Source organism: Strix aluco, chromosome 4 (genome assembly GCF_031877795.1).
Source record: "Strix aluco isolate bStrAlu1 chromosome 4, bStrAlu1.hap1, whole genome shotgun sequence".
NCBI classification, from domain to species: Eukaryota; Metazoa; Chordata; class Aves; order Strigiformes; family Strigidae; genus Strix; species Strix aluco.
Genome location: NC_133934.1, coordinates 87,778,758 through 87,806,205, shown reverse-complemented (window position 1 = coordinate 87,806,205; position 27,448 = coordinate 87,778,758). Strand labels below are relative to the sequence as shown.

The 27,448-nt window shown below is 38.4% G+C and overlaps 1 protein-coding gene across 1 annotated transcript; it reads right to left on the bottom strand.

Annotated features, from left to right (window-relative positions):
* Positions 1–3,727: 3,727 nt before the first annotated feature.
* On the bottom strand, positions 3,728–24,501 carry SPI1 (Spi-1 proto-oncogene). Its single transcript, XM_074823950.1, has 5 exons — positions 24,181–24,501; positions 17,563–17,656; positions 10,025–10,212; positions 5,219–5,375; positions 3,728–4,535 (listed from the first exon to the last, which is right to left on the bottom strand). The coding sequence occupies exons 1-5, from the start codon at positions 24,223–24,225 to the stop codon at positions 4,219–4,221; spliced, it is 801 nt and encodes a 266-aa protein (XP_074680051.1). The 5' UTR covers positions 24,226–24,501; the 3' UTR covers positions 3,728–4,218.
* Positions 24,502–27,448: the final 2,947 nt, after the last annotated feature.

The window sequence follows — 27,448 nt, the reverse complement described above, 5'->3', positions numbered from 1 at the left end:
TTTTAAACACGCAAGAGTGGGATTCCCATGGAGAAGATGCTGTTCTGGGCTTTGTCAAAGCAGAAATACTTATTGCATTGTCATCAGTGATAAAGTTTCTGCTACGAATTTACAATGTGCATTTAGACTATAAGCAAAATTAGAACAACAGAGTAAATAAACTGAACTGTCATGTGATATATGTACTTGTTGTGAAGTTGGCACTGTAGTTCGAATTAAGCTTGATGATTATGAAGTGACTTTTGTTGTGCAGAGATTTGAATGAGGGAGAAAAAAACTAGAAAGAAATGGAAGAAAGAAAAAGAGATTAAGGGATGCAAATAGAAAAAGTAAACTGAGGCAGCAAGTTACTGAGGCAAAAAAACGTGGCAAAGTACAGAGCATAAATCCTGTTGTAGTCAAAAATTAAGACAAATACGGATTATAAGACTCTGGCAGTGTATGTATCTCGAAATGAGGCTATGGAGATAAAATTTAATGAAGTAGGAGACAAAAAAATTTGAATATATGAATATATATATATATTTTTCAGGAAGTTTCAGGGGATTCAATAAATGTGAACTGTCAGGCAAGACCAAACAATAGCACCTTTAACTGCAGTTCTGTCTGATGTAGGTGAGTTGCAGCTCAAATCTAGAAATGTCTGTCTTTGAGTATAATTAAAAATATATATGCTGTCTCTGTAAATTATTATAAGGAGATTATCCCTTGGTACAGCCAGTGCAATTTTTCTACCTTCTGCTTCTCTGATGTATGACTGGAGGTGGTCTAAATTATCACAGGAAGTTCAATATTTTGGATTTAGCTCAGCAATAGTTTTCTGAATAATATCTTTACACAAGAATTGAACTAGCTAATAAAGGTGGTTGTTTTTTTTAAAGCAGGCTGCAAGCAGGCTGCAAGGGTCATATGTAAGTTGAATATCAATGCTTTCTTTGAAAGAGGATTGAAGATCCCTCACAGCAGTGGGGTGCAAGATGTTCCAATAAACTTGTGCTAATCATGGGTCATCTCTCCAGATAATGACCTGATCTACCTTTTGCCAGCATGTCTGCCTGTCTGGTACTTGGCCACTTGCAGAAAAAGTGGAATGCTTACTTCTCTGTAATTCTCCCAAACCAGTGATTTTGTCACATTAATTTTGGTATCTTTCTCTAAACCAGCCAAAGAGCTTCTGTTTGCATGGGTAACTGAATGGCAGTAATTCAGCTTGATTAGACAGCCTGCTATCCAGACCAGTTTGTTTGGATGGGATTCAAACGGTACTGTGGCGGAGAAGCATCATGATTTGGTCTCCTTCACAGCTGCAACACATGATTATTCACTCTATGCCACAGATGAAAAACCTAACCAGAAACAGATGGGGCATGAATATTTTTAGAAACAGTATTTCAAAGCATTAGCAAGAGGAAGAGAAAAATATTTCAACTTTGAAGATAAAGAAAATTTTAAACCTGTTTATTAAAATATATTCAATACTATTTTTTAAATGTTTTAATTATAAATAATACTGTCCCCAGAAATATTTTTCCTCTGATTCTTCCATTTCCATTTCTGTGTTACTTGTGACCAAAACCAGTGTAAAATGCAAATTCTTCAATTCAAGTACAAGTAGCTGCTCTGAAATAATATTTTATAGTAATGCACAATGCTCAAATCACTCATTTCAAGGTTCTTATTGTTTCTGTTTGAATGTTTTTTTTTAATTTTGTATTATTTCTCCAGCATCTAATTGTTTTCTATGCAAGACTTGCTAGGAAAATGGAAAACGAGGTCTCTGAGATCTAAGAAGACTATTTGACAAGCTTGAAATGGCTTTTGTGATATCCTAAAGATCTCCACAATTAGCTCACCAGTTAGCTCTTTTCAGTCATCATAGTCTTCCTGCAAGAGGAAATGATCCTTCTCCAAATTATAGGGTCAGAGAATGTTCAGTTCTGCTTTTCAAGCTGTATTTGTGATAATGATATTTTTATGAAGAGAGGAATTAATCCTCTAGTTCTCTTGAATATCAAGTCTGAAAGTCTGATGAGGGCAAATGTCTTTTATCTCTTTCTAGTAGCAAGTCAGTGGTGGAGAATCATCATCACCAAACAGAAAAACCCTGAGTTTCTAGCTCAGCATTGAAGAAACCCTAGTTATGTCAGTGTCAAGTGTTGTTCTTGTCTTCTTAGAGCTACATTCAGTGTCTTCAGCTTCCATCCTACAACTGCAATATGAATACAGATGGAGTTAATATGAGTCTAATGTAGTGAGTATTACATTGTGTCATATAGGAATTAAATTCTTACAGTACAATTTTAGAAACAAAATCTCTTCTTAAATTGTTTTATAGTTTTGACATATCCTAACCCTAATTGAATAAAAATGATTTGACTAGAAGAATATGCATAATCCTCAAAGAACAGTAACTAAAACCTGGGTTGCAAGATTTTTTATAAGACTGAAAGATAATTTCTATTTATTATTCTTGTCTTGGATAGAGAAAGTTCTGAAGCCCTCACTCGCTTTTAACTCTCAGTTAATTTCTGGCATTGATTGATGTGTTTATCACGTTCATGAACTGGGAGGAAGAATTGGGAAGTATTACACTGTGATTTTTTTTTTTCTAAGCAGGAGCTTCTTTCTGTTTGACTCCAGGGAGGCACTGTAGCCCAGTGATATCACCAGACTTTTCATTTCCACAGTGAGATTGTTAGTGTAGATAAAACTGACTATGTTTAGATATAATTTTGAAAACTCAAGTCTATAAGAAGCTCATCACTTTCAACTATGTCTGGTTTCAGTGAGGAGCAAGTTTGAAAAGCTTCAAGTTAGTTATGTTACTTAGTTATGACTTCCAAATTGTCATATTTGACATGTTCTACTACATTCTAATATTGTTAAACAGAACCCTTCTCTTCGTTCTAGACCTATCTTATTTCACCTCATTTATTTTGGAAGAGTTGTGATGATATTTCCTGATTTCTGAGTGCTTGAACACAGTTGAGATATGTTAAGTAATGTTGAAAAATAAAACGCTAATTTTCTTAGTGTTCATTGACTTTGATTTTCTTTTCTGTGTTTAGATATACTGGGTAACTTTACCATGGTATCTCAGGTGTTGAATTATCTTTTATTTTGTATTTTGAGTGTAATCTATACAATGCAGTTGTTAATTACTACTGTTTTACAGTAGGGACTAAAATCCACAGTTGAAAGCTTGAAAATCTTTTGTACTAAAATTCTGCAAAGACATGATTAAATACAACTTATTTCCCAGAAAGGTTCATAAGCTGAAATCAGGATATCACTGTGGAGGTAAGCAAGCAAGAGGGAAGAACAGAAGCAGGAAAATGAGCAAAACCACAGAAGAATATGGTTAATTGTTATGTTCTAAACCGGATAGAGCTATAAATGCCATTCTTGGTATAAGTGAATAGAAATTATTCAACTGGCAGGGCTTCATTCGCACAGGAAAAAATAATGACAGATACATATGTATTTCAAAATTGACTTCACTAATGTAGTTTCTTTCACAGTAATGTAGCTCATGTATTATCTTTGTTACTTAGTTTGACAGCATTGATGATGTTTCTAAGAAAATTAAAAAGCAGTGACAGATGGATAAAGCCCTATAACCCTGTGGTTTTTTTTGTTCAGGTACCACACATGAGCTCTATCTGCATAACTGAATGCGCATGAGATTTGTTTGTGAAGTGATCATTTATTATGCAAACACCAGAACTTCATTATATCAAATTTTATTAAATATGTACATGTTATTACTATTTAAAAGAACGAGTATCATTCCCAGATCTGCAAACTTCTCTCTAGCTTTGAGAGCTGCGGCAGAGCCTGTATTAATGCTAGTTTGAAAGCTGTAAGCTAATGCAGTGTCACTGTGACTGACACAGCACCACCTTTGAAGGCAAACTTCATCAGCTGTATTCTTTAGTTACAATACAATCAAAAAAAATCTTTCCTGACAATAATATATTTGTACATTGTTTAAATTTCCCAACTCTGTCCAACTTGTAGGATGGAAGCAAAGAATTCTGTCACGTTTAGGATTCTCAGATGCTGAAGAAGGGAATTCGTACCAGAAACATCTGATGGTAAAGGACGTTTAAAGGCAGAGAAGGGGGCACAGGAAGCAAAGAGAAAGATGCGTCCATCTCCTCTGCTGGTATCCAGCCAGGAGGTCTTAATATTTTTCTTGCTTAGGGTCCCATGGCCTCAGTGAGGATAATGCTTCCTATCAGTGACCCCCCTTCCCATCACCTCTCCACTAAACTGGTAGGTCAGCTTCTTCTTGACTTTCTTGACCTCCCCTGTCTTGCCGTAGTTTCTCAAAGCCCGTGCCATCTTCTGGTAGGTCATTTTCTTGCGATTGCCTTTCTGGATGCCCCAGCGATTCGCCAGTGCTTCTTTGTGTTTGGAGGAGAACTGGAAAGTACCTTTTTCCTTGTCCACCCACCAGATGCTGTCCTTCATGTCTCCACTGCGAAGAAGGTCCAGAAGGAACTGATACAGACGTATCTTTTTCTTGCTGCCTGTGTGAGTCATAGAAGAAAGGCAGTGGAGCATTACTATTAGTGTGTAGTTCCTGGTGAAACAGCAGAATGTATATAATTCATATAACTGTTTCAGCTAGCTTGTCAGTCACATAACTTCTTCAGTTTGCAACATTTATAACAATAGATAGTGTTACACTGTGAGGACATAATGTGGATTGATGTACCAAGAAGAAAAAACAAGAATAAAAAATTTTGAAATTAATTTGAAATGTTTTGAAATTAATTTGCTAATTTGAAGCTATCTGAAAAGCATTGCTAATTTGAAACTAATCTGAAGCTAATTTGGGCAGGTTATACAGAACCTGACTTTCAGGTACTGAGCAAACAGAGCTAAATCTTTTTAAAAATCAGTTCCTTGACCTTCTTGCCTTGGTTTTCCCACCTGTTGAGGGAAATTGGAGTAGAAATGGCAAAAACCATTTCCATTCAGGAAGCTGAATAGGCAAGGCAGAAGGAGGAAGCGGGAGTACGTGAAGAACTGAGATTTCAGATACAGACACTGTTATGGTCATAAAAGATTCGGAGGACAGGAGGGTGCAAGGAGTCAGGGAAAGTGAATCTTTGGCAATGGGATGAAATACGCACAGCAGTTCTGCAGTTTTATTCACTGTCATCATGGTAACGTAACAGCTTGACTGAGTCCCTCTGTCTTCACTGACCTGTTTCTCCATGTATAATTCCAGGCCCAGGCTCCACACCATCAGTCTCCCCATCTGACACCTCCAATGGAGGGCTCTGCCTTTCCATGTCTTCCTCATCAGAACTGGGCTGCGGTGGAGATGAGTACTGTAGGCACATCCGGGGCAAATAGGACACCTTCAGGAGAAAAAAGTAGTAGAGGGAGGAGGTAGCAATAGAGGGTGGGGCATTGAGATAAAAAAAGGAAATGTCACGGAGAGAGTTACAGAGAAAAGTGGGAAGAAGGTAAGAAGAATATGAGATTGTTTAGGGTAATACTGAGTGACTTAGCTGTTGATATTTATAATAAATACTATGCAATTAAGAAACACTTCCAGCTAACAGTCAACACTTGCACATATGCAAAGATGCATCTTTACAAGAGGGAAGCAGGTACAAGGTTGTGAAGGTCAGAACTTTCCCATATATTATATCCTATGCAAGTGATATTGTCCCTCTTCCCCCATACCTTCCCAAAGATAGCATTCTTCCTAATGAGTTTCTGATCTGTTGCCTATCCCCAGTGTAAAACTGCTTTTGAGAACAACTTTTTTTTCTAACACAGACCTTCTAGAATTACTCTTTTAAATTTGAAATAACTGAAGATTTCTGCCCTAGCATGGCTGCTTTGACTGGCTTTGGCTCTGCTGTCCTCTTCCTTTCTCAGGCATAGTAGCTTCTGACAGCACTGAATCCCTATAGGACTGCATCCAACTCTGGAGACAGGGTTGCATGGGTCCGTCAGCTTCCTGTCCTGAATTTCCCCTGTGAGGAGGGGAATAGCCTTAGCGCTAACATAAAGGACACATAATATTGGCTAACATTCTCTTTTCCTAAGTGGCTATCTGAAAATTCCCCATTAATGGGGATTTCTCATCTGCAAAGCTAGAAAGACAGTTTTTGTGCTAAATTCTTGTGCCCTTATATAGAGGTCTTGTCAGGAGCAGTGTGGAATATACCTCAGCTCTGTAAATGCTCAGCTGCAGTCTGGTTTAGTAGGGATCATGACCAGTTGCCATGACTTATTGCAGCTGTTCATCTAAGGATGAAAAATAGATCAGTCTGAGGGGCAGGGAGTAAGAACCCAATTCCTACATTAAAAAGAACTGACCAACATCCTGCAAACCCCACAGCATATACAATGTGGTTTTCATGAAATGAGCCAGATCAATAGTCCTGGAAGGTGAGCTCCTTTTGAACTGGATGGATGAACTTAGTGGATGAAAAACTGACTATGAGCCAGCAATGTCCACTTCCAGCCCAGAAAGCCAACCGTGTCCTGGGCTGCATCCAGAGCAGTGTGGGCAGCAGGTCGAGGTAGGGGATTCTCCCCCTCTACTCCACTCTCATGAGACACCCCCCCCCTGCAGTGCTGTGTCCAGCTTTGGGGGCCCCAACATAAGAAGGACATGGACCTGCTTGAGCGGGTCCAGAGGAGGCCATGAAGATGCTCAGGGGGCTGGAGCACCTCCCCTGTGAAGACAGGCTGAGAGAGTTGGGGGTGTTCAGCTGGAGAAGAGAAGGCTCCGGGGAGACCTTCTAGCGGCCTTCCAGTGCTTAAAGGGGCTACAGGAAAGATGGGGAGAAACTCTTGATCAGGGGGTGTAGGGATAGGATTGAAGGGTAACATAATGATTTTAAACTGACAGAGGGCAGATTTAGATTAGATATAAGGAAGAAATTCTTCCCTGTGAGGGTGGTGAGACACTGGCACAGGTTGCCCAGAGAAGCTGTGGCTGCCCCCTCCCTGGAAGGGTTCAAGGCCAGGTTGGACAGGGGTTTGAGCAACCTGGTCTAGTGGAAGGTGTCCCTGCCCATGGCAGGGGGGTGGAACTAGATGGTCTTTAAGGTCCCTTCCAACCCAAATCATTGTGATTCTATGAACTACTCTTCCTTCCCTCTACTGAGAAAGGACATCTTGAGCCTGGTTCCCTTCCCAGGGGACCTTAGGCACAGAAGTGGGGAGTGGGTGTTCACTTCATGAGTTACGCCACCCGCCCCATGTTGGGCTTTGCCAAGTGGTGCTTTTCAGATGAGTTTTGCACCAGTTTAAAATGTCCCAATAAGGAATGTGCAAAGGGCTGGTTTTGGGGTGCAGCAGCTGGCGGTTAATGAGTTGGCAGATTGGCTGGAGCCGATCTGACAGGAAAGCCAGGATTGGGTAAGAGTGTGTGTAAGCTTCCTGTCAGATCCCCAAGAGCGAAACTTCAGCCCTCACCACAGTCACCTTTAGCTTTTTACAGTTAAGAAAGCTGCAGCCTCAGGGGTAGGAAGGAAGGGAGAGACTCTGCCATGGGGGAAGGGAAATGAGAAGGTGGGACAATGTCTTACAGGGGAGGGGAAGAGAAATTGCTGCCTCTGCAGAGAAAAAGGTTGTGGAAACCTGGAGTGCGTTGGGGAATGGTGTGGGAGTATGGAAACCGCTCCTCTGGACATGGAGGGGGCAGTGGGATAGTGCTGTGGAGGAGGGAGGGGGAGCAGTGTCTGACAAGCAAAGGGAGTTGCAGAGGCCAACCTAGGGAGTTGAGTAAGCTTCCCCCACACTGTCTCCACTTTCCCGATCTGCTGTATTTTTGCTTACACTTCCTTTGTGCCTGAAACTCAGCGCAGGTCAATACATAGAGGCGCAGGTCAATACATAGAGTGACACACAGTTATGTTACACAGAGTCACAGAGGACCTGCTAGTGTGTCTGAAAGAGCCAGGTTACTAATACAGTTCTGGAGAGAGAAAGCTTAAGAAACTCTAGCTACTTCCCATATTCTGATGTTGTCTCAGGGTCTGTGGCATCCATTTGTGATTTTCCTCTTTCTAAAGCTCAGTTTTCCAACCTTTTCTGTCATTCTCCCTTCCGAATGACTATTCTTTTCTTAATTTATTGGTGAGACCACCTGTTGGCTAACAAAACTTTTTGAAGAAATCTTGTCCAAGAACAGCTTGAAATCAAATTTGATTTCACTAAATAATGTGATATCAACAGAAAATTAGAGAAATGCCTTTTCATATTCTTCCTTTATTTGCAAACTGTAACTCTAATATTGCATGACAAGCATGGGTGCAGTTAGTAACTGGCAAATTCAGCAGAGGATTAAAGCTTGCTTCCCGCTTCTCTTTCTTTGAAAATGCCTTGAATATGTGTTACCTAGGATTGTGGCTGGGACACACCAGAGTCCGAACCTCAGAGCATGCCAAGTACCACTTGCATGAGCTACTGTAGGTCAAAGTAAAAAGCCAAAGATCCCCAGCTGGTAAGGAAGTAGAAGGTAGTGGTGAAACTCTATCTACTAATATCTTCTGCAGCTTGGTATGGGGTGGGGCAGAGAGAGCACAGTGCTCTTTATCAAAAGTTGTAACAAAATTAATTCTCTGCCTTTTGTCCTGAAATGAAAAATGAGAACTGAGTAGAATGCAGCGGGATAAGCAGAAGCACCCTCTCTTGTTTTTTGGTGGTGCTTTCAAAGACATCCATAAAGGGGCTAATTTTTATTCTTTTTGCCTTTTGTTGGAGGTAACGGTTGGTTATTACATATTAGCAGTTGCAGTGAGCAACTGAAACAACTTGAAGCTTCCCACAGACTGCTGTTCCATGAAACATTTTTTATATTTGTAACTTTCTGTTCCTAATTCTTTGTTTGTATCTACATCTTATATTCTATTCCTGATTTTTTTTCTGAGTAGTAGGGTGAGAAGTCTGATGGCTTGCAGTCAGTCGGTTTCCTGTTGACAGTGTTCTTATTTATTCCATTTTATCCTTCTTTGTTATTGATTAATATAGTATTTATACACCATTTCAGTTTGATTTGAACAAAGCAGCCCAAAATGACAACTCCATGCCTGCAGTTTCTCTCACAAAACTTCAGCAATAGCACCATTATATGCAGCACTGTAATTGGCAAACACTTTTTTCTCTGATCTCAGTCCTACTCTGTCTTGTATTCAGCACATTGTACGTAGCTTGCCTGCCTTGGGAAACTCCTTAGGACAAGATCACTGAGCTTTCTTGTTGCTCCCAGTAATGACTTTGGGCATATTCTTGTAGGATCAAGAGTTAAAAGCAATCTCCACACCCATGTTGCTTGGGATCTTTGCAGTACGATGGAACCCCTTATAATTTCAGCTTTAGTGAGAATTCACTTGCAGTTTGGTGACTATCTTTACTGAACAAAGGAGTATTTTTTTTACAGGCCAATGGCTGGCTTCCTGTAAAATCTGAGCAGAGACAAGACAGTGTGTTTTGGCTCGTGACTTATTTACTTTAAGGTAAAAACACAAGTAGGTTGTCATCAGCCTGTTTCACTGTGGAAAAATTACCAGTGACTTGTCTTTGTTAGCATTTCTTGTACAGGTCATGTAAAATTGTCAGGGTTGCTTGGAAATATTTAAAACTTTCCTACTACTTTGAGGCTCGGAATACTTTCCAGTAGTCGTGGATACCCTTGCTATGACAATACATAGTTTCTCAGGTCCAGTTCCTCTGCAGAATTTCAAACCAGTTGATTTTCATTCCAAATCAAACAAAATTTTGAGATTTCAAAAACCTCCACAAAATGCAATTAACCTTTTAGGCACAGTTTGAGGAACATGTCTCCTCATTATCCAGCTAAAAAGAATGCTTAAACCACATTTGTCCCGAGAATGAAGAGTTTTGTATCAAGTGCTTGTGCAGTAAGAACTTGTGTAATTCATTTCGGCAACCTCTTTCACCTAAGAGTATCCATTCCCTGACACATTATTTTCCTTACCCTTAACTGTAATCCTAAATTTGGAGTAAGGGTTGGTAACCATACCTGATGGTTGAGTCCGATGTGTGGGGTAGGGATTGCAGAATCCAAGACGTGCATTTGTTCAATCTCCATGTGCCTGTAGAGCTGCTGCAGCTGGGGAGGCTGTACGCTCTGCAGTTCTGTGAAGTGATTGTCTCCAAAGGTCTCAAACTCACTGTGCATGTGGTGTGGATGATATTCCCAGTAATGGTCTAAAGAAAATAAATATAGATTGTCTGTCATGACAAGATTAAGAAACATGGCATTTACCTGTCTTGCATTGGTTCCTACTCCTGTCACTGTCCTTTCTGCCCTCTCCACACCATCCCTGTCTGTTGACCTGTCTGTCTCTGGTGACTATAGATCCCTGTAAAGTTTATTTTCCTAATCTCATAAATGCCTATGGTTGAAAAGTAATACACAGATCACTTTAGTTAGGTGAATACTCTTAGATGGAGAGATGGATTTCAATGATAATTTAGCACAAGATGCAAGAGACATTAATGCTGTCACCTTTCTCAAGAAGAGACATAACAATCTTACATTTTCATTCTTGAGGCAAGAAATTTTTTTGATTGGCATATTGTCATATTCTCATTACGCTCTTCCATATGGCACACAAATGAGGAGATGGAGAAAATTTACAGATTATTCTGCAATTACCTTCAGTCTTTATTTTACTTTGCTAGCAAAATTTCAGGAATGCTGCAGAAAAGGCCCAGCACTTTCCTAGATATTTCCTGTAATTGTGTGTTGATATGTCACACATTTTTCAGTACCAATATTAGAGATTAAAAGGATAAACTGTTGCGGCAGTCTAGCATGCACTGTTTACAGTGAGGCTAAATTCTGATGCTACTCTTTCTCTACCTTTTTTATCTCTTTAGCGTGTTTGAAATTTCTGTGGTAATTTAGATTTTTTTTCAAAACCATAAAAAAGTACTCAGATAACCACTATCCTGTTTCCTGATTTATTTACTTTTGAAATTAAAGTCGTTATAATTCTCAGTTTTAGATTTCTAGTTTTTTAGTTCAATATAAGCCTCCAAAATTTTTAGAATTTCATATTTGTGACTCAAAATTCAAAATCTGCTAGAGGAATTGTGAAGCACTGCAAATTCTATTTCTCTTTTACATACAGTAGCTGCATGCATAATTATGCACATATCTGTGTTCACTCTGGTTTTCAAAACTGAAGTCTACACCATGCCCTCTCTTCTGACTGAGCTAGGAACTAATCTTCCATAGTTTAACTTTTCATGCATCATTTTATACATGGACAGAATTTCTTTATGATATTCAGTGTAACAGTTCTAATTTATATCTTACTATTCTGAGTTTTCTTCCCTTGTACTATATAAATAATTTCTGTCCTACCCTTCATATGTTTTCAGGTTGCTATCATACAATCTACTCCTAATTATCACTTAACCCAGCTGCATGTATTTAGCTCTTAGTCTTCTGATATAAATCAGTATATTCACCCCCCTAATCATACTTGTGCACTTCTTCAAGCTGCCTCTCAGCTATTGACCTCCTTCCAGTAATGCAATGGACAGAACAGAACATGTTGTTCCAAGTGTAGTTGTATTAAATTTAGAGGAGCAATTGTCTCATTCTGTAATATGATGTTACTGTGTATGTCTTTATCTGGATACTGATGTGTTATGACTGTTTTTACTTAAATACCAGTTTCATTCCTTCTCTCAGCTTCTTTCTCCTCATCCTTCCCCACTTATGTTTCAAACAACTAGGTCTAATCTCATTGAAGATTTGAAATCCAGGATAGTGACTTTGAATGTGGCATCCTTTAGAAGGAACTCAGTGATATGTTTATACCAATCATAGTTGTACCTGAGAATTTGTAAGCTCTTTCAGCTGCCTTTATGGCTCAGGCCTGTAGAGATTTATTTGGAGGCTCTATCAGACCATTTACCACACCAGTGCTTACTTTTTTATCCTTCATGTTTTTCTGATTCATAGATAAACCATGTCACTGCATGTACAAGAGATGGAAAGGTGCTTATAAAAGCACCCAGGGAGATGCTACATTACTTTGTAATTTCTTTGCTTTGTTGTATAGTTCTTTCTGTGGGCTAGGTATGGATTTTACAGCCCAAAGTTATAATTGCAATGCACAGTAGCGCTTTTTCATGTTGTAGCTGTAGAGAAAAATTTTGTTTTCCCTGGTAAAAAAGTGATTTTTATGGGTGTAAAGTACACAGGTGCTTTCACATTCACATCTGCGCCAACCCAGGAAATGGCAGAGTGTGTGAGAGTCTGAATCCACAGGTCACCTAAGGCTGTGTCCTGGTAGGAGGCTTTGGGCGCTTTCAATCTGAAACTTTTTTGTTTAGTTGGAAGACTGAGCCACGCTAACTCATGCTTTTTCTGGGTTAAATTACTTCAGATTTCTCTAAGTAGAGCCAACCATTGAGGCCCCATATACCCAGGGCAGCCCTGCATACTAAATTGTTGAGAATACATTGCAGGAGTAATCTGTACTCTTGTTCCTTAGAATGATCTGGCTCTGCTTCTTGTGCAGAAGGTGCTCTGTGAGATGGCAATGTATATTCCCAGGGGCCCCTTCTCTTTGACAAGCTGCTACAGCAAATGTGATCAATGCCTAACTGTGAGGATGACAAAGCCCAGGCAAAAGTCTCTGAGGCTCCCAAAGGCAGGTCTTCAGCTGTGGAATGTCTTACTAGTGGTAACTGTGGTGGTCAAGAGAAAATACAGTACATTTCCAGCATGTGTAGTCATGCGTATTTGTGCATTCTCTGAGTGGCTGACTTTTGATTCTTCTTAAATATTTTTTTATCAGCAGTTATTTTTTTATACTTGAAGATACCTCTTAGGTTTTTGGAGCCTATGACAAGGTTTCTGCTGCCTCCAGAACTGTTCTTTTAAACTCTTTCTTGCCAAGTAAATTAACCTATGGAACACTATTTATGCATATTCATGTTAATCACTATGTAATATTTAGCTTAGTCGTTACTGAATTCCTGTTTTATGGAATTAGGTGCTGCTGTAAAAATACTATAATAGTACTAATAGCACAGCATTTAGGGACTTACAGTGACCACATAATACTAATACATTGCAAAATAAATCCGTCAGAAATTACTTCAGTACAAACTTATGTCTAAATATTCAAGTTGTGACAGGAGGAAAAGTCCTTATTTCTTTCTAAATTATCTATAATTTCACAGTGATGCCTAGGAAAAACAATATTGTTTTAGTTACATTAAAAGAGAAATTCAAATTCTGTCTCCAGAAGCCCCTCTGCAGTTAACAATCCTGGATAAGTTATTGCACATGAAAATATAAAAAAATTCTAAATATCTCTGTCTGCAGTTATTAGAGCTATCAACAGCTGTTTCCGTCTATGTTCTTTGTTAGTGTTATATCAGTAACGCATAGCAATTCTGTTCTTTTCTCAAAAATGAAAAGGTGGAAGGAACTAAAAAGAAAGGAGAGAAAAATTCTAGAAATGGAAAGTGTCTATTCTTTGGGTAAAGAAAAATGTCATCAAAAGCCAAGCTAGAGCTACACAGTGGAGTCATTATGAGAAATTTCATGTGAAGTGAAAGAGGATGTGAAAAAAATTCTCTCTTACAGAGACATGGAGATCGTGTTTGTTTTGGTCTTGTATGTAGTGAAAGGTTAGAGGAAGGACAATCATGAATTCTGAACTCCCTCCCATGACAGAGAGGATGTTAGCCTGTTGGGAAGCAATAGTAGACCTAAAGGCATTGTGTTAATATTCACCATGGAGGCAGATTCTCACTCTACAAGTGAGAAAAACAACTTTGAGTCATCTTCTGACCAATGTAAATTGCTTTGCTCCTGTTTAATAGGTGTTAGAACCAGCTGTTAGAATATGAAATAGGCTTAAGGAAGGTATTTATTATAAGGTGGAGTAATAGGCTCAATCTGCATCACACAGTGCAAGACCACGTAGAAACTCATGAGCCAGCTCTTGAACCGGAAACGTGACAGCTCTGTCAGCACAGCACTCTGCCGGGTCTAAGGAGACGACTGTGTTGACATGGCTGTGCTTGTGAGGTCTCAGCTAGTGTTTCTGAGTGGTTCTGCTCTGAGCTGTACAGATTTTCCAACTCATTTTGAACTAGGAGGTTTTCTTACGCAGTGCCACATTGCACAGCTTAGATATTCCCACTGTGTTTCGCTCATGTGAAAAAACAAGCCACAAAAAACCCATAAAAGAAATGAGAAAAATATTGAAGGACACTGGAAAATGAATGTCTTGATTCCCTACACAATCGCTCTTTGTTGACTGAAATGCTGTGCTCCTAGGCAGTGGCAGCAGTCTGTCTATAACAACAGTAGGATATTCTTAGTTCTCACTTTACAAACTTCATGATTTTACTAATGCCAAATGTTTGAAAATCTATGAGTCAGGGCCCAACAAATCATGAGGATAACTTTGAAGCAAGGGGATTTTTTAATTAAGTTTGGAGTTCTTTCTATTTTCCATATAGCATTTAAGACTAAGGTTCACAAGTTTGGACTTTCCTCCACTTCTATGTGGGCTAAAATCCTAACAAAAACAAAGCTGAAATTCTTAAATGATCATATTACTTCAGGAGGTGGGATGAAAATAAAATTCCAGATCACGAAATCTAGTAACTTCCGTGAGACTAGCAACAAAGTGAACAAGGGTCAGCATTAAGCTTCATACAAAACGTGATTTTTACTAAACTAATAACGTTTAGTAATAACTTAGAGACAAAGCTGCAGTGGAATTTTGTAATTGCTAAGATTGCATTAGTGTTACAAAATACGCTGTATTACATTTCCAGACTTGCTAGCGTACAAGCTTGGGGTAGGGTGATGGACTAATACATGATCACTTGAAGTAGCTTCTGTTCTGCATGACTGTGTCTCTGTGTTTATTACACTATTTACAAAATAGTTAAATTACAGTATACAAAATAAACACAAACAATGAATGTTATGATGAACATAGGGATATTTTTATGGTGTGTTTTTGCTAGTTAAATTTAGTGTTCACTTACTGGCAAAGATCTCCTACATATTAAATTAGTGACACACTATTGTGTGTACTTTACTGCCTACTCACATAAACATGGAGTAAGGGTTGCCTTCAGGATTATGTTCTACAAACGTGACAATAATGCATGTAGCACATATCTACATCTTAAGATATTGCCATCTCCCTTTCACAAAATTAGTTCGCTAGCAGTGAGAGAGAGGTAGTCTGACACTTGAGCAAGACCTTCTACTTATTTAGCAGTCCCTTATCAGCAAAGTCAGAAGTATTACTCTGTCTTGTAGTATCTATTTACTTTATCTGGTAACTTTTCTTTGAGGTCCATAGTGGTATTGAGTAGACCTGCAAAATTATTTTTTATATATTTCCAGTGATCTCACTGTACCCCAAGCTGCATTCCTCTCTCACAATTCTGTCCTACTTATTTCTTCTTTTTCTCCTGTCTAATCATGTTTTCGGCTGTTTCACTTCACTTCACTGCTATTACTGCAGCACCTTATTCTTTTTCCTCACCATTTTTCAATCATTGTGCTTTTATCCACATTGTTCTGAACACTCAGTATACATTTCTAAAAGCAGTTTGTGATGTCCCTTTCCTGCTCTTCTGCACAGCTCTTCTCAAGACCCACTACTTCTCTCATGTTAACAAAGTGAAAGCCAAAGTTGGGTTTGTCAGTGTTTATAAGAAAGAAGCAAAAGGTGTTAATTTGTGTTTTTCACTCCCCTTTGTATTCTTCGCTTGTTCATTACTCTTTTGAACTGTGAGCAGTTCAGAAAAGCATAGGGCATATTAGATATTTAGACACAACCAACTACGTTACAGGTGCTTTCATAAATAAAAATTGGATTGAAATGTGCAGGCTGGGATTAAGCTGCCTCTTCCATAACCATTTACTGCAGGAGTTAAAACATTAAGCAAAGTGGTTTTTTGGTCTTTAGGACAAGTGCAACACAAGTTGAGGGAAAGACAAATTTTTGTTCCAAGTGGGTGTTTAGATACTATGTAGGCTGTAACACACACAGGTGTCTTAAGAGTTTTTGTTATGTTCATTATGATGAGTAAAAATGTGTTAATGATCTGAGCAGTGTACCTTAGGAACAGCCATCCAACAGAAAAATGAGCAGTAAACCAGATGGGATGTTAACATTATGAAAGATAAAGGGATATTGTTGCTTGAGGTAGCCTAGATTTAATGACAGAAACGTTATTTACCAGTGCTTTTTCCTACATGGCATCTTTTATATTTATTGTTTAATTGTCACAATTGCCTTTTGAGATAGTAACTGTTATCCTCATTTTATGGGTGTGTAAACAGGTACAGGTTATAATGTAAAAACCCTGAATTTCCATGTGGAATTTGCTGGGTTTGAGTAATGTGACTTGACAGATGCCATGAGGTAACTTATAAAAACTGAATTAATTCTTTGTCTCCAGGCATTAAGAATATCATAGGTGTTTCCTGAATGCAATGTAGACAATAAAGTTAGGTAGAAATCTTTTTCAGTTAAATGCTTAGAACAATCTTATTCTGTAACTTGCTGTCCCTTAAGGTAGCTTCTGTTGTGACAGATAAAACAGTGCTATGCTGTGAAGTTGTTAGATGTCTTAAATTAGACAGTGATGGGTCTAGTTGCTATATCAGTGGGAGTCTTTTAGGGAAACTCCAGGATCTGAAGGGACTGCCACGAGTGATACAGTAGAACGGTGCTTTTCCTTCCTGAGTCAATATTGACTCTGATATTTCCAGGGTGGTGGTGCTGGACCATTATATTGCACAGAAGACAAAATTCACAAAGCAAGACTCTCCCTTCTCCATTGATTTAGAGTCCAGTTCCCAGACAACATGAAAATATAAAGACACAAAAGCTTTGAAATCACATACATAAATTGAGGCAATAAATAATCATACAGTATTTTTATACTGAGCTAGGTTTATGTCAAACAACTACAAGGAAGTTTTACATAGATTTAGAGAGGAAGTACTCGGGTGTACTGGAGGAAGAGTGAAAGTTAAAGCTAGGTGTGGCAGCATGCAAAAGAGATCAAAAGAAAGAGAGAAATATATGGAGTTTTGAAAAAGACCAAGTGCCAAAGAAACATAATTAAAATGAAGGCACAAATAGAGTATCTAGGACCTAAGTCAAACAGAAATTGGAGATGGGAACACAAGAAAGGAAATACAGTATTGCTTCTGATCTGCAGAGGAAAGTAAAAACACAGTGAAGATACTGAAGGATAGAGATCATGAGATCCCACTTTCCTGGCAATACTCTGAATGTCCTGGAAGCTCCTTGCATCATTCAGTGCTTTCTAAAATTCTCTTTCAGAGAAACCGTGTTGCAATTGCTGGGTTGGAACACTGCCATTAGGCAGAAAAAAATATTGTTGGTTTCTGATTTGAAAGTATGTGCCTATACATTATAGATCACAGCAATATGTTTGTTCTTTTCCTGAATGTCCTAAATCTCTTTCCTGTGGTATCCCATAAGACTTTATGTTCCAAGGAGATATTTTTTAACTTACCACCGTGACTCTCTCCATCACTGTTGAGATATTGGTAATAGTCATGGGGCTGTCGGTAGAGGTCTGACTCATAGGGTACCATATCTTCAGAGGGCTGTAAAGAGAAAAGGAATTTTTAGAACTGTAAGCTTACACAAATCCCTTCAAAATTATTCATACAGTTAGTGAAGGGGAGATGCCAACACATTTTATATTGCCTAGGGATAGAAGGGGGAGGCTTCAAGTTCTTTTTGAATCGTCAGGAACAAAATGCTTGACACCAAACACTGGTTTGAAAAAAAAAAAAAGAGTAATCCACAATCCACCTCCTTAGACCCAGTCTGATAACCTCCCTGCAACCTTCTGGGGATACTGCTTAGAGAGCTGTCTTGGACATCAGGCCCAAGCCAAGATGCTATCACACCAGCACGGCAGGGAAACCTTTTATTTGGTAGTGGCAGACATTTATTATTATTATTCCTCCTGTGCACAGAAGAGAAAGCAAAAACTTGTCTTGCCTAAGCATGTATTCGGAGTGTTTCTAGGAGGTCTCACTAAATGGTGGCAGTTTGTAGGAGGGTAATGACGTTGACAGAGGGCATAAAAACACCCTCTTTCTCGGTTTTTGTCCAAGATGAACTGTAAATGTTTGCTGGTTCAAATCAACTGCACAGGACTGGTAGGTAAGCACAGAGAAGGCTTTAAAGGTCCAAATGCACAGCAGATATTGACTTGTGACCTACTGGATGCTTAGCTGTAGAATTAAAGTCCTGTCTGTGTTCTTAAAATAAGTGACATATGGGAACTTTCCCACTTGTGTTCCTCCCCACACCTAGTAGTCCAGCGTTAACACTGATTAACATCTTATGTTGATTCAATAAAGGTGGTCTGTTTATTATTAGTTGTGCACAATTCTGTTGCTTCATTTCACATTTGGTTTTGTCTTTTTCCAGAGTAGTTTCCAGAAGAATTAGAGCAGGGCAATGTCCTTCACAGGGCTTTGCTAAACTTTTGTCCAATTAAGCTCATTAAAATATTTTCTTCCAATCTGAACAAATTCTTATGGTGTCAACAGCAATGTAGAACTCAAATACCTTCTTGATTTTTGTTCTGAAAGGAAATTGTCTCTAGTAGGTACTAGTAGAAACATTTTCCTTCTGTTAATGACTTCAGCAAAACTAACTTTAAAGAAAAGGACAAATATTTAAAACAACATGATAACTTGATGGAGATATTTTTGATGTTTATATGTTCATATTCCTATTTATATGTCCCAAATCCTCATCTCCCTCCATAGATCTGTCTCATTTTCAGAACAGCAGCATTTTGTAAGCTTAGGCTATGGTGACAGCATGCCAGAAATGCAGGCGAGGTTCTCTTTTTCTTCCTCCTCTAGACTACTTGAGAACATGAAGCCTAAGGCAGCAGCTGCCATTAAAATCCAGATGGAGGTGGTAGATAAGCATCTGGCAAAAGGAAAAGATTTTTTTTCTGGTGAAAACTACATCAGAGTTACCACTGCTCATTAACTCTACTCTAATTCTTCTAGTTAACTTCTTCAGTGCATTCTGTTGGAATTTGGGGATTTAGAGATTGTCCTTTTCTAGGGATGTAATTTCTATGATGACGTTGAAGAAATGAGATCAAGAAAAAGAGAGACTTATTCCCAGAGGATTAAAATGTTAGAACACAAAAAATATAGAAAATACTTTTAGAAATTAATTTGGACCTTGGTAGATCCTTAGTAGCAGCTGCATACCATATTAAAAAGCACTAGTAAGATTGCCTAAACCATCATGACTTCCAGAATACACACTAGCTGGGCATCAGATCCATGGAAAATTCAAAAGCCTCAGGAGCAAATCTATTGCCTGGCTGTCAGCTCCCAATATAATCTGTGGTGGGGGATAATTGTTTTGGGGAAATCTTGAGAAGATAATAACCCACAATAAAGACAATCTAAGGGAAAGACTAAGTAAAAGGAGCAAATCATCATTTAACTGTATCCACAGCAGGGATACCAGTGACGGGACTCCTCTTATTTCTGGTCTCCAGAGGATGTAGGTGCAGTTTCCCTTTCCAAAACAAGATGTTTCCAATAGAATTGTCCTTCATCTACACAGAGATGTAATGGGAAGTGTAACCTATTTTCCAGATTTCAGAGGGGTGGTCAAAGGAGACAGTACAACATGGATTCTTTGTTGCTTCTGGTTTTCCTCTACATATTTTCTTTGTGTTCTCTCTAACCATGACTGGTTATATGAATTCACTCATCCCATTCCTTAGACCTGTGGTGTACTCTGATCTCTGACAAGAAAAAGTAATAAGACTGTGTTTTGCTTTCTTCAGGATAAAGGTCTGAATGGAATTTCTACTTTTCATTCTCTTTGCAAATTAGTTCACCGCACTCCCCCATTTCCTTTCCATAAATATATGCTTCCTGTTAAAACATGTCAACCTGAAGAATATATGAAGTTTTTGCCTTCATATTCAGAATTTTTAATTTTTCATAACTCAAAGGAAAGCGTTCGTATTCTGTAAAAGGAGAGACCTCAACATCCAAATGGAAAATGCACATCATGCTAGTTGGGAGAAATGGAGGTTAAAAAAGTCATATGAATTTACATAGTTTGAAAGAAAATCTTTGTTTCCTGTCAACTAAAATATTAGAAACTGACTGAAATGATAAAGATTTTCATATCTAAATGCATCAAAGTTTGTAGCTCTGATAAATATTTACCCAAAAGTAAACAAATTTCCAAAGAAATCAGTGTCCTGTCAATTTAGGCTTAATATGCTATATATAAAATTTCCACTGCTACAACAAAAACTCTGTCACTCATATCTTTACAGAAGTATAGCTTGGCAGGAAGGCCAAGCATCCATCCAAAAGTAGATAAACAATACATATCTTAGGCATGGGAAAGAACATTTCACTTTTCCTAGTTGTGCCCTTTCATTGTTGTCTCTTCTTCCCTAGGATTTTCCAAAATCCCCCATTTCAGTCTAATATACTGTAACAGGCAATAGTGTTTCACAGTCTGAGAGCTGAGATTGAAGTATTTCTACCATTCAAAAGCTAGTTTTACAAGTTTAGATGTGTATTCAATAACCAGAGCTAAAGGAAGATGTGTTAAATAGACTCTTTAAAAAGTGATTCCCTTAATATTTACAGATCTGGCTGAATGCAGAGTGAGTTACAGATACTCAACATCTAAAAACCAGTCTGCTTTTTCATAGATCATTGTTTTTTTACATACTCTGTTTTGAAAGTCTGGGACTTAAAATCTCTTTATTATGGATTGTGGAGATTTTCTTAATTGAATTTGTTTTCTGTTCAGTTGATAAAATATGTATGTGTATGTCCTGTTAATTAATGCAACCTGGACCAATCCATCCCCACAAAGGACTTGAATTGACACCACTTTCCATCTTGCTGTCTGATCTTCAAGAGTACAGTAACTAATATGGAAAGACATATATAAAATATTTAAAAGTTTATGTATCATGAACTTAATCAGATGGTGGCCAAAGGAGACAGTACAGTGTGGATTCTCTCTGATTATCTTTATGCTATGGGAAGGTGGGATATTTTCCTCTATTCATCAGAGAAATTATTTCCAATAACCTGTTTTTAATCTCTCTCTGTTTTGTTTTGTTTTGGTTTTAAGTTTTATTAAAAGCTTTTTCTCTAGTTAGAAGAGGTTTCACCATGTGCTGCTGTTGCCTCTTGTACCAGTCTTTACCCATTTGCCCTGTCCTTCTCTGGAACCTCCCCACCCACACACCCATTTCATCATCTTACTTACTAATAGCACTTCCATGACACTGAACTGTTTTGTTTCCCCTGACAAAAAGCAAAGAATGGCTTATGTTACAATTTAATATTTAACTGATGTCAATGGCCATTTGTTCTATTAATTGTTTTCATGTAAAAGAGTGACAGAAGGCTTTGTTAGGAAGTCATAGCTGTGGTCTGTTGGTATCTCCTTTCCTACATGCCTGAGGTGCAGTATGCTTTCTAAAACCATATTCCAAACTCAAGCAAGAGGTGAACAAACAACAAACTATCTGTCACAGACTTCGATAAATGGAGAGTTGCCTTCATCCTCCTTCTTTGCCCTGAAAATCAAGGGAAAAACCACAAAACTACTTGGAGAAAGCTTGGTTGGCATTGGTTAAGAGACATACAGGGGACTCAACTGAATAGCAATCTGAAAACTCTTTGTTTTCACTGAGACTTTGTCAGATGATTCCAGGTGATTGTAAATTCACTAAATGCTGATCTTTTTTTTGTTATCCTGACATAACTATTCACTGGCATGTGATTCAGAAATCCTCCACACAGTTTCCAATGATGTGCTGTTGAGACAAGCTTTAAGGCCAAGATTAACTGTGTTTCCTTGGAAAAAAAATTAGAGCATAACTATTTTAGAAAAGATGAGTAAAAATATTGACACGATCACTCATTGGGCCAGCCTCACTGGACCATGCTGGCAATGCAGTTACATGGAACACAGGGCTTCTGTAGGGCATTTTTGCTCTCATACCAATATACTTCCATTCAAAGCCATGACTTCTACAGGTAGACGTAGGGATTCACATATAACTGGGGCCCTCTTTAGGCAAAGGTGTTCGGCTTAATAACTTTTTGCCCTGTAGCACAGCTAGATTCTATCATGCACTGGAAGACATGTCAGTTTGCAGAATTTTTCCATACAAAATCCCTAACCTTCAGAGAAAGATGCAGTACTTCTGAATTATTTGAGCAGTGTTTTCCAAATGAAGGGTAAGAGTTTCCTAGTGTAGTCAAAAGGAAGGCAGTTACTGACCCACCCTCAACTGAAATGGGAGGAGCAGAGGAGGGAAGTACTGCTTCACAGAAACCCGTGTCTAGAAACAGGCTTATGTCTCCCCTCTGAAAAAGTCCCAGGAGGCACAGACATTTATAACGATGCCATGTGGGGCTGTAACTGGCAGTGCTCAAAGTGCACTTAAAACAATTTTGAAAGTACAAAACACAAAATTATTAATTTGGGGGCATTTTAATCACAAAAATAAAAACCAAATTACCCTGTCAAGTGCTCCTGTAAGATGTAATTGTATTTTCACTGCCTGTTGGCTGAACAGAGTTCAGCCAGAATATTAATTGCAACACAGATTAGAATATGGGCCAGACTCTGTGAGATTTTCATTCCATTTATTCAGTGTATGCCCTGGAACTCAATACTGGATAAAAGAGTCCAGAAAACTTGGCTATGAGTGAATGAGTGGACAGAAATTTAACTTTTTTTTTTTTTTTTTTTTTTTTAAAATGGAGAACCTGGTTTCTGGGGTAGTTGAGGACAAGGTCTGAGTTTCTTTTTCATTTTTTTTTATAGCCCAACAAGTAACACATTGAGAAATCTCTGTGTACTTTTAAAATTTTCTCAGTTTCTTTTCAGATTTCTATCCTGACGCATTTACAGTAGATCCACTGGGCAACTCAGTGTGTTTAAGAAAAAATATTTTTAGGGTCTTCTCAGTCTTTTCAGGGACTCTGATGATGAATTGCTAGAATAAAGGGTGTTCTGAAAAGAAGATATGTATTTTCGGTCAACATGGATACCGATCATGAAAGGAATTCAAAGGGCCATCTTCCAGGGTGGAAGATAAAGAAACACGTCTTTAGCCTTCATTAGATGGCTCAAGACAAAAAGAAAACTTGATACAAGTTTTGTTAAAAGGACTCTTGAATCTGCATTGTCTCTTTTTGTTTTCTGGACGTATATAACAATTACTGTAAGTCATCTACCACATAAAAAGCCAAGTGAAAACACCTTATCTGACAACTCTTCAGCTTTTACAAATTTAAAATCTAGTTAGGGCCTCTTATACCCATTCTGCTTAGAGATTTCCCATTAAGATTTGTTTCTGAACAACAGGTTAATGACATTATGTTCTTCATAAATACTAATTTCCAAACTCTCCATACGATAAATTACAGCAATGTAACAATGCTTCAGAGTTAAAGAAAGGATAGAAACAGCCTCATAAGCATACAGAAAAATTTGTATCTTAAACATTGAAAGACCCAATTAGGGGATGCAGGTTTTCCCCCTCATTCACCAATTGCTGTTTCATAGCAAGTGAATTCAAGAGAATTAGCTCAAGAGAAATTGAAGTTAGAAACTAAAATACCATCATTGCAAATTGCAGTCCTAAAATCTGCAATACGTAAAATCAGCACTCAGAAACTCTTCTCTCACAGATTAGTAGATTGTTAAATACATAAACTATGTCTGATACTCTAGATTATTAAGAATTACAACTTGAAGAAAGACTTGGCCTTACATCATAAAGCCAGCACTGAAGAAAAAAAATTTACTGACTTGCTATACGCATACTGTGCAAAAATACCATACATTTAATCTGTGAAAACAAATGGAGATCAAAATCAGATACAAGTTTAGGGAGGAAATGTTAATTTCCCATTCATTGCAGTGTTGTCACTAGCTTTATATATTGATCTAAGACCAACTTCCTGGCATTACAAGTACAAACCAAAACAGAGATATTCTCAAATAATAAAATCTGGTTTACTTTGCCTTTGCCACTGAGCACAATGATCCATATTAGGAATAAACCCCATATACTCACAGGGGGAATGAGGGGAAATCCTTCCATTTTGCAAGCTTGCAACATTCAGCCAACTTCTGAGTGAATTTTTCTTAATTCAGTTTTCAAACATCCAGAATAACTGACTTGAAAAAATCACATGAAACAAAAAAAAAAAAAGGAAAAAAGAAAAAAAAAAGGGAAAAAAAGGAAAAAGTGAGATCCTTGGACTCTGTGAAGTCCCTTTGCAGTGATGGATCTCAGGATAGGAAAAGGACCCTAACAAGTTTTCATAGTTTGCCCTAATAGGTTCTGAGGTGAACTTCTTCCCGAGTTGTATGTGAAGTTCCTGATTTTATCAAATGTCTGTAGAAGGGAGATAGCCCTTGGGTCTATCAAGTGCACTGTGACATCACTGGCAAAAGTTTGCATAAATCTCATTTCAGGCAGCCGCGGCGCTGTAACAGGAAGTCTGTCCTGAGCCAGATCTGCCATGGGCAGGTGCTTACTGTATAATCAGCAACCCAGAGCCTGGGCCTGCTACCAATAAACAAGCATATGGGTGCAGTGCTCTGTGGAAGACTATGTGCTTCCCACTGTAGATGAACCATAACAATGGTGCTGCTCTCCGGTTTAATGATGTATCTCAGAGACACGGTCCTGACAGGTTCTGTGAGGACGGTGCAGTGGCATGGATTTGCTTTAATAATCGTTCTGTGTCAGAATTAAGTGGCAATACTTAGCAGAAGGGAAAAAAAAAAAAAGATTATTCAGTTTCAAATATACAGTCTTAGGTTTCTACAAAATGCTTAAGCCCATGAGATTTTCTTCATAAAGTTTTCAATAGAGCGAAGTGATTCATTGAAAGATACTTAGTCCTCTTATTTGTTTCTTGTGATTTCTTTTCTTTTCTAGCTCCTGCAAGGAGAAAGTGAGTGGGGGAAAAGGAGAAAGTATTACATGTCCCATGCAATTACTTGACTTCTCTCAGATCCTCAGTGCCTTTAACAGTGAATAGTGAACAAGATTTGTAGATTTGTATCTGAACAGTCAGGTGCTGCAAATTCTTGTAGTGATTTTTCCTTCAGCTCTTCTCACATGGCCTTCTCCCCTCTCTTTATCCCACTATTTTACTTGCATTTGGCTGCATTGAACAAATGCCCTTCATACTGAGGTCCTGGCAGGGGCAGGGGTGAGTGGGCCATGGGGCAGGATGTAGAGGGTGGGGCCTTGTTACACGGGGAGAACGCTCTCATTCTGCAAAATGACTTCTTGCTTTGCAGTTAGATACTAATGTCTTGGAAAAGTGAAGTTTCTTTGTCTGGGTTGTTCCCCTTCAATCTATGCCCATGTGCCACAGGTTCTGCTTTTGAAAGTAGTCTGTTCACCACTCACCTGGGTCTATGGGTGAGGGGGAATTTCAGCCACTACAGACTTCCTCCCTGGTACACTGGTAAAACCAGAGCCCACTCACAAGTTCCTCTCATTCCCCACCCTAAGGAACTCAACAAGCAAACCATATTAGCAATGGGATAAGATCAAGAACATGATGGGAGATTAACTCTTGAAGCCCCAAAGTGAATTTCACCAGCTTCACTTGATACATAAGAATGACATTCTCATTTTATTTGTACCATGAAGTCTTGACTTTAACCTAGAAATAAACAAGCTCCTGAACTTCTGTCTCCACTTCTGTCTCCAAGATGGTTCACAGGTCTCCCCTTGGATACCAGCCTGGAAGTGATCAGAACTAGCTGGGGAAAAAGGAGAGAAGCAAAGTACAGTCCCGATGATAAAATTCAGTGCAAACAGAAGAGAAAGGAGTGAGCAACAGCATACACAAATCTTAAAGTGGGTAATTGTATAATAGGTGATAAAAGTAATTGTGGAAATTGTGTGCCTGTTAAAAAGGCTATTCAGAGCAAAGAAGATATGCTATCTGAATCATCATAGACTGAAAGATAGCTTAACCATCTACTGGAAGGTTTAAAAATGTAATGGTTTACACAGAGGCTTCTATTAAAGTGGAATGCAACTATATTTCATACACTGGAGGATATTTCTGCACTGTCTCTTAGCACAGGAAATTACCTAATAAGGATAGATATTTTGCACCAGCCTTACTGCATGCAGGGAATGCTAGATTACCAACATTATCAACCATGTTTAATATATGAATAATCATAAGCGCACCAAAGTTGTCAATATAGTAATGAAATTGATTCTCTGCATGATGAATTAGAACCAGATGATAAACCATAAAGCTTGAGGACCAGCAGAAAGTCCAGAAGTTGAATAATCTTCCTAGGAAGGAGAGTATCTCCATAAATGGAAAGGTTAAAAGTGAAATAAAATGCTTGTCTACACTATCATATTTGTATAGGAACATCACTAGTAACAATCTTGCTAAAATTCAACATGGATTACTTTTTCACTGTTGCATGTAACTGGTGTTTTATCCTATGTTTGTAATCACAGAATCTTCTCACTCCTAAAGGAAGTGATGATACTTTTGGCCCAGATCCTTGCAGTACCTTATTAGATGACTTACATGCAGAAAACAGATGAAATTACCAAACGATTGTATATTAGAGAACCACTTTCCAGAGGCATATAATGTGAAGTGCTGCTCACGAAGTGTAATCTGACCTTCAAAAAGGCTTTTGAAGTAGGGTAGGAATCCTTCCCCATGATAGGAATTTGAAGAACTAGAGAAAAACCTACTGAGTCAAAAGATTCATTTTCTGAACAATTATTTCTGAAAACATTTAACATTTATATTCACCTGAGACATTTTCCCTCTAAGCATCACCTCACTGCGTGCAATTTTTTGAAACAGTTTTTCCCCTACCTCTACCCATTTATTCTTCAAGCTATTTCTAACCACAAGCTACCAAAGCAAAAGGGTTTCAACTTGCAGCCACATCACAGAGAGGTCCCCTTACCTCAAACCTTGTTTGGTGCTTGAAAGGTAATTTTTCTCCCTACTAAAACCACATACAACATCACTCATCCTGAAGTCTCTTAGTCAGAAACAGGTATTTACATAGATGCTGCTACTGAGTTTTCTTGTAACAGTAAGACAAGACCTCTAAGCAAGGAATCTCTCGTATGTTCCCTATTCTTCCCAGAGCTATGTTTTCCATTGAACTTGTTTCATCTAGAGGTAATATAGCTTGTGAGTCTTGTATATCAACCTTTAACATTGAATATCCATTCAGATGACATGATGGGGTCTGCCCTCTTTTCTTAAGAGAGCCTGTGAGTCTCTCTGACTGTGGAACTTGTGGGGTCTGGAGCTCTAGACCAC

Excerpts from the sequence above, each read along its gene's own strand:
- SPI1 (XM_074823950.1), bottom strand. The coding sequence starts at position 24,225 with ATGTTGCAAGCTTGCAAAATGGAAGGATTTCCCCTCATTCCCCCT. Across the intron at positions 10,213-17,562 it reads TGATGGAGAGAGTCACGGTG|ACCATTACTGGGAATATCAT; the intron begins GTAAGTTAAAAA and ends TATTTTCTTTAG. Across the intron at positions 5,376-10,024 it reads ACATCGGACTCAACCATCAG|GTGTCCTATTTGCCCCGGAT; the intron begins GTATGGTTACCA and ends TTTCTCCTGAAG.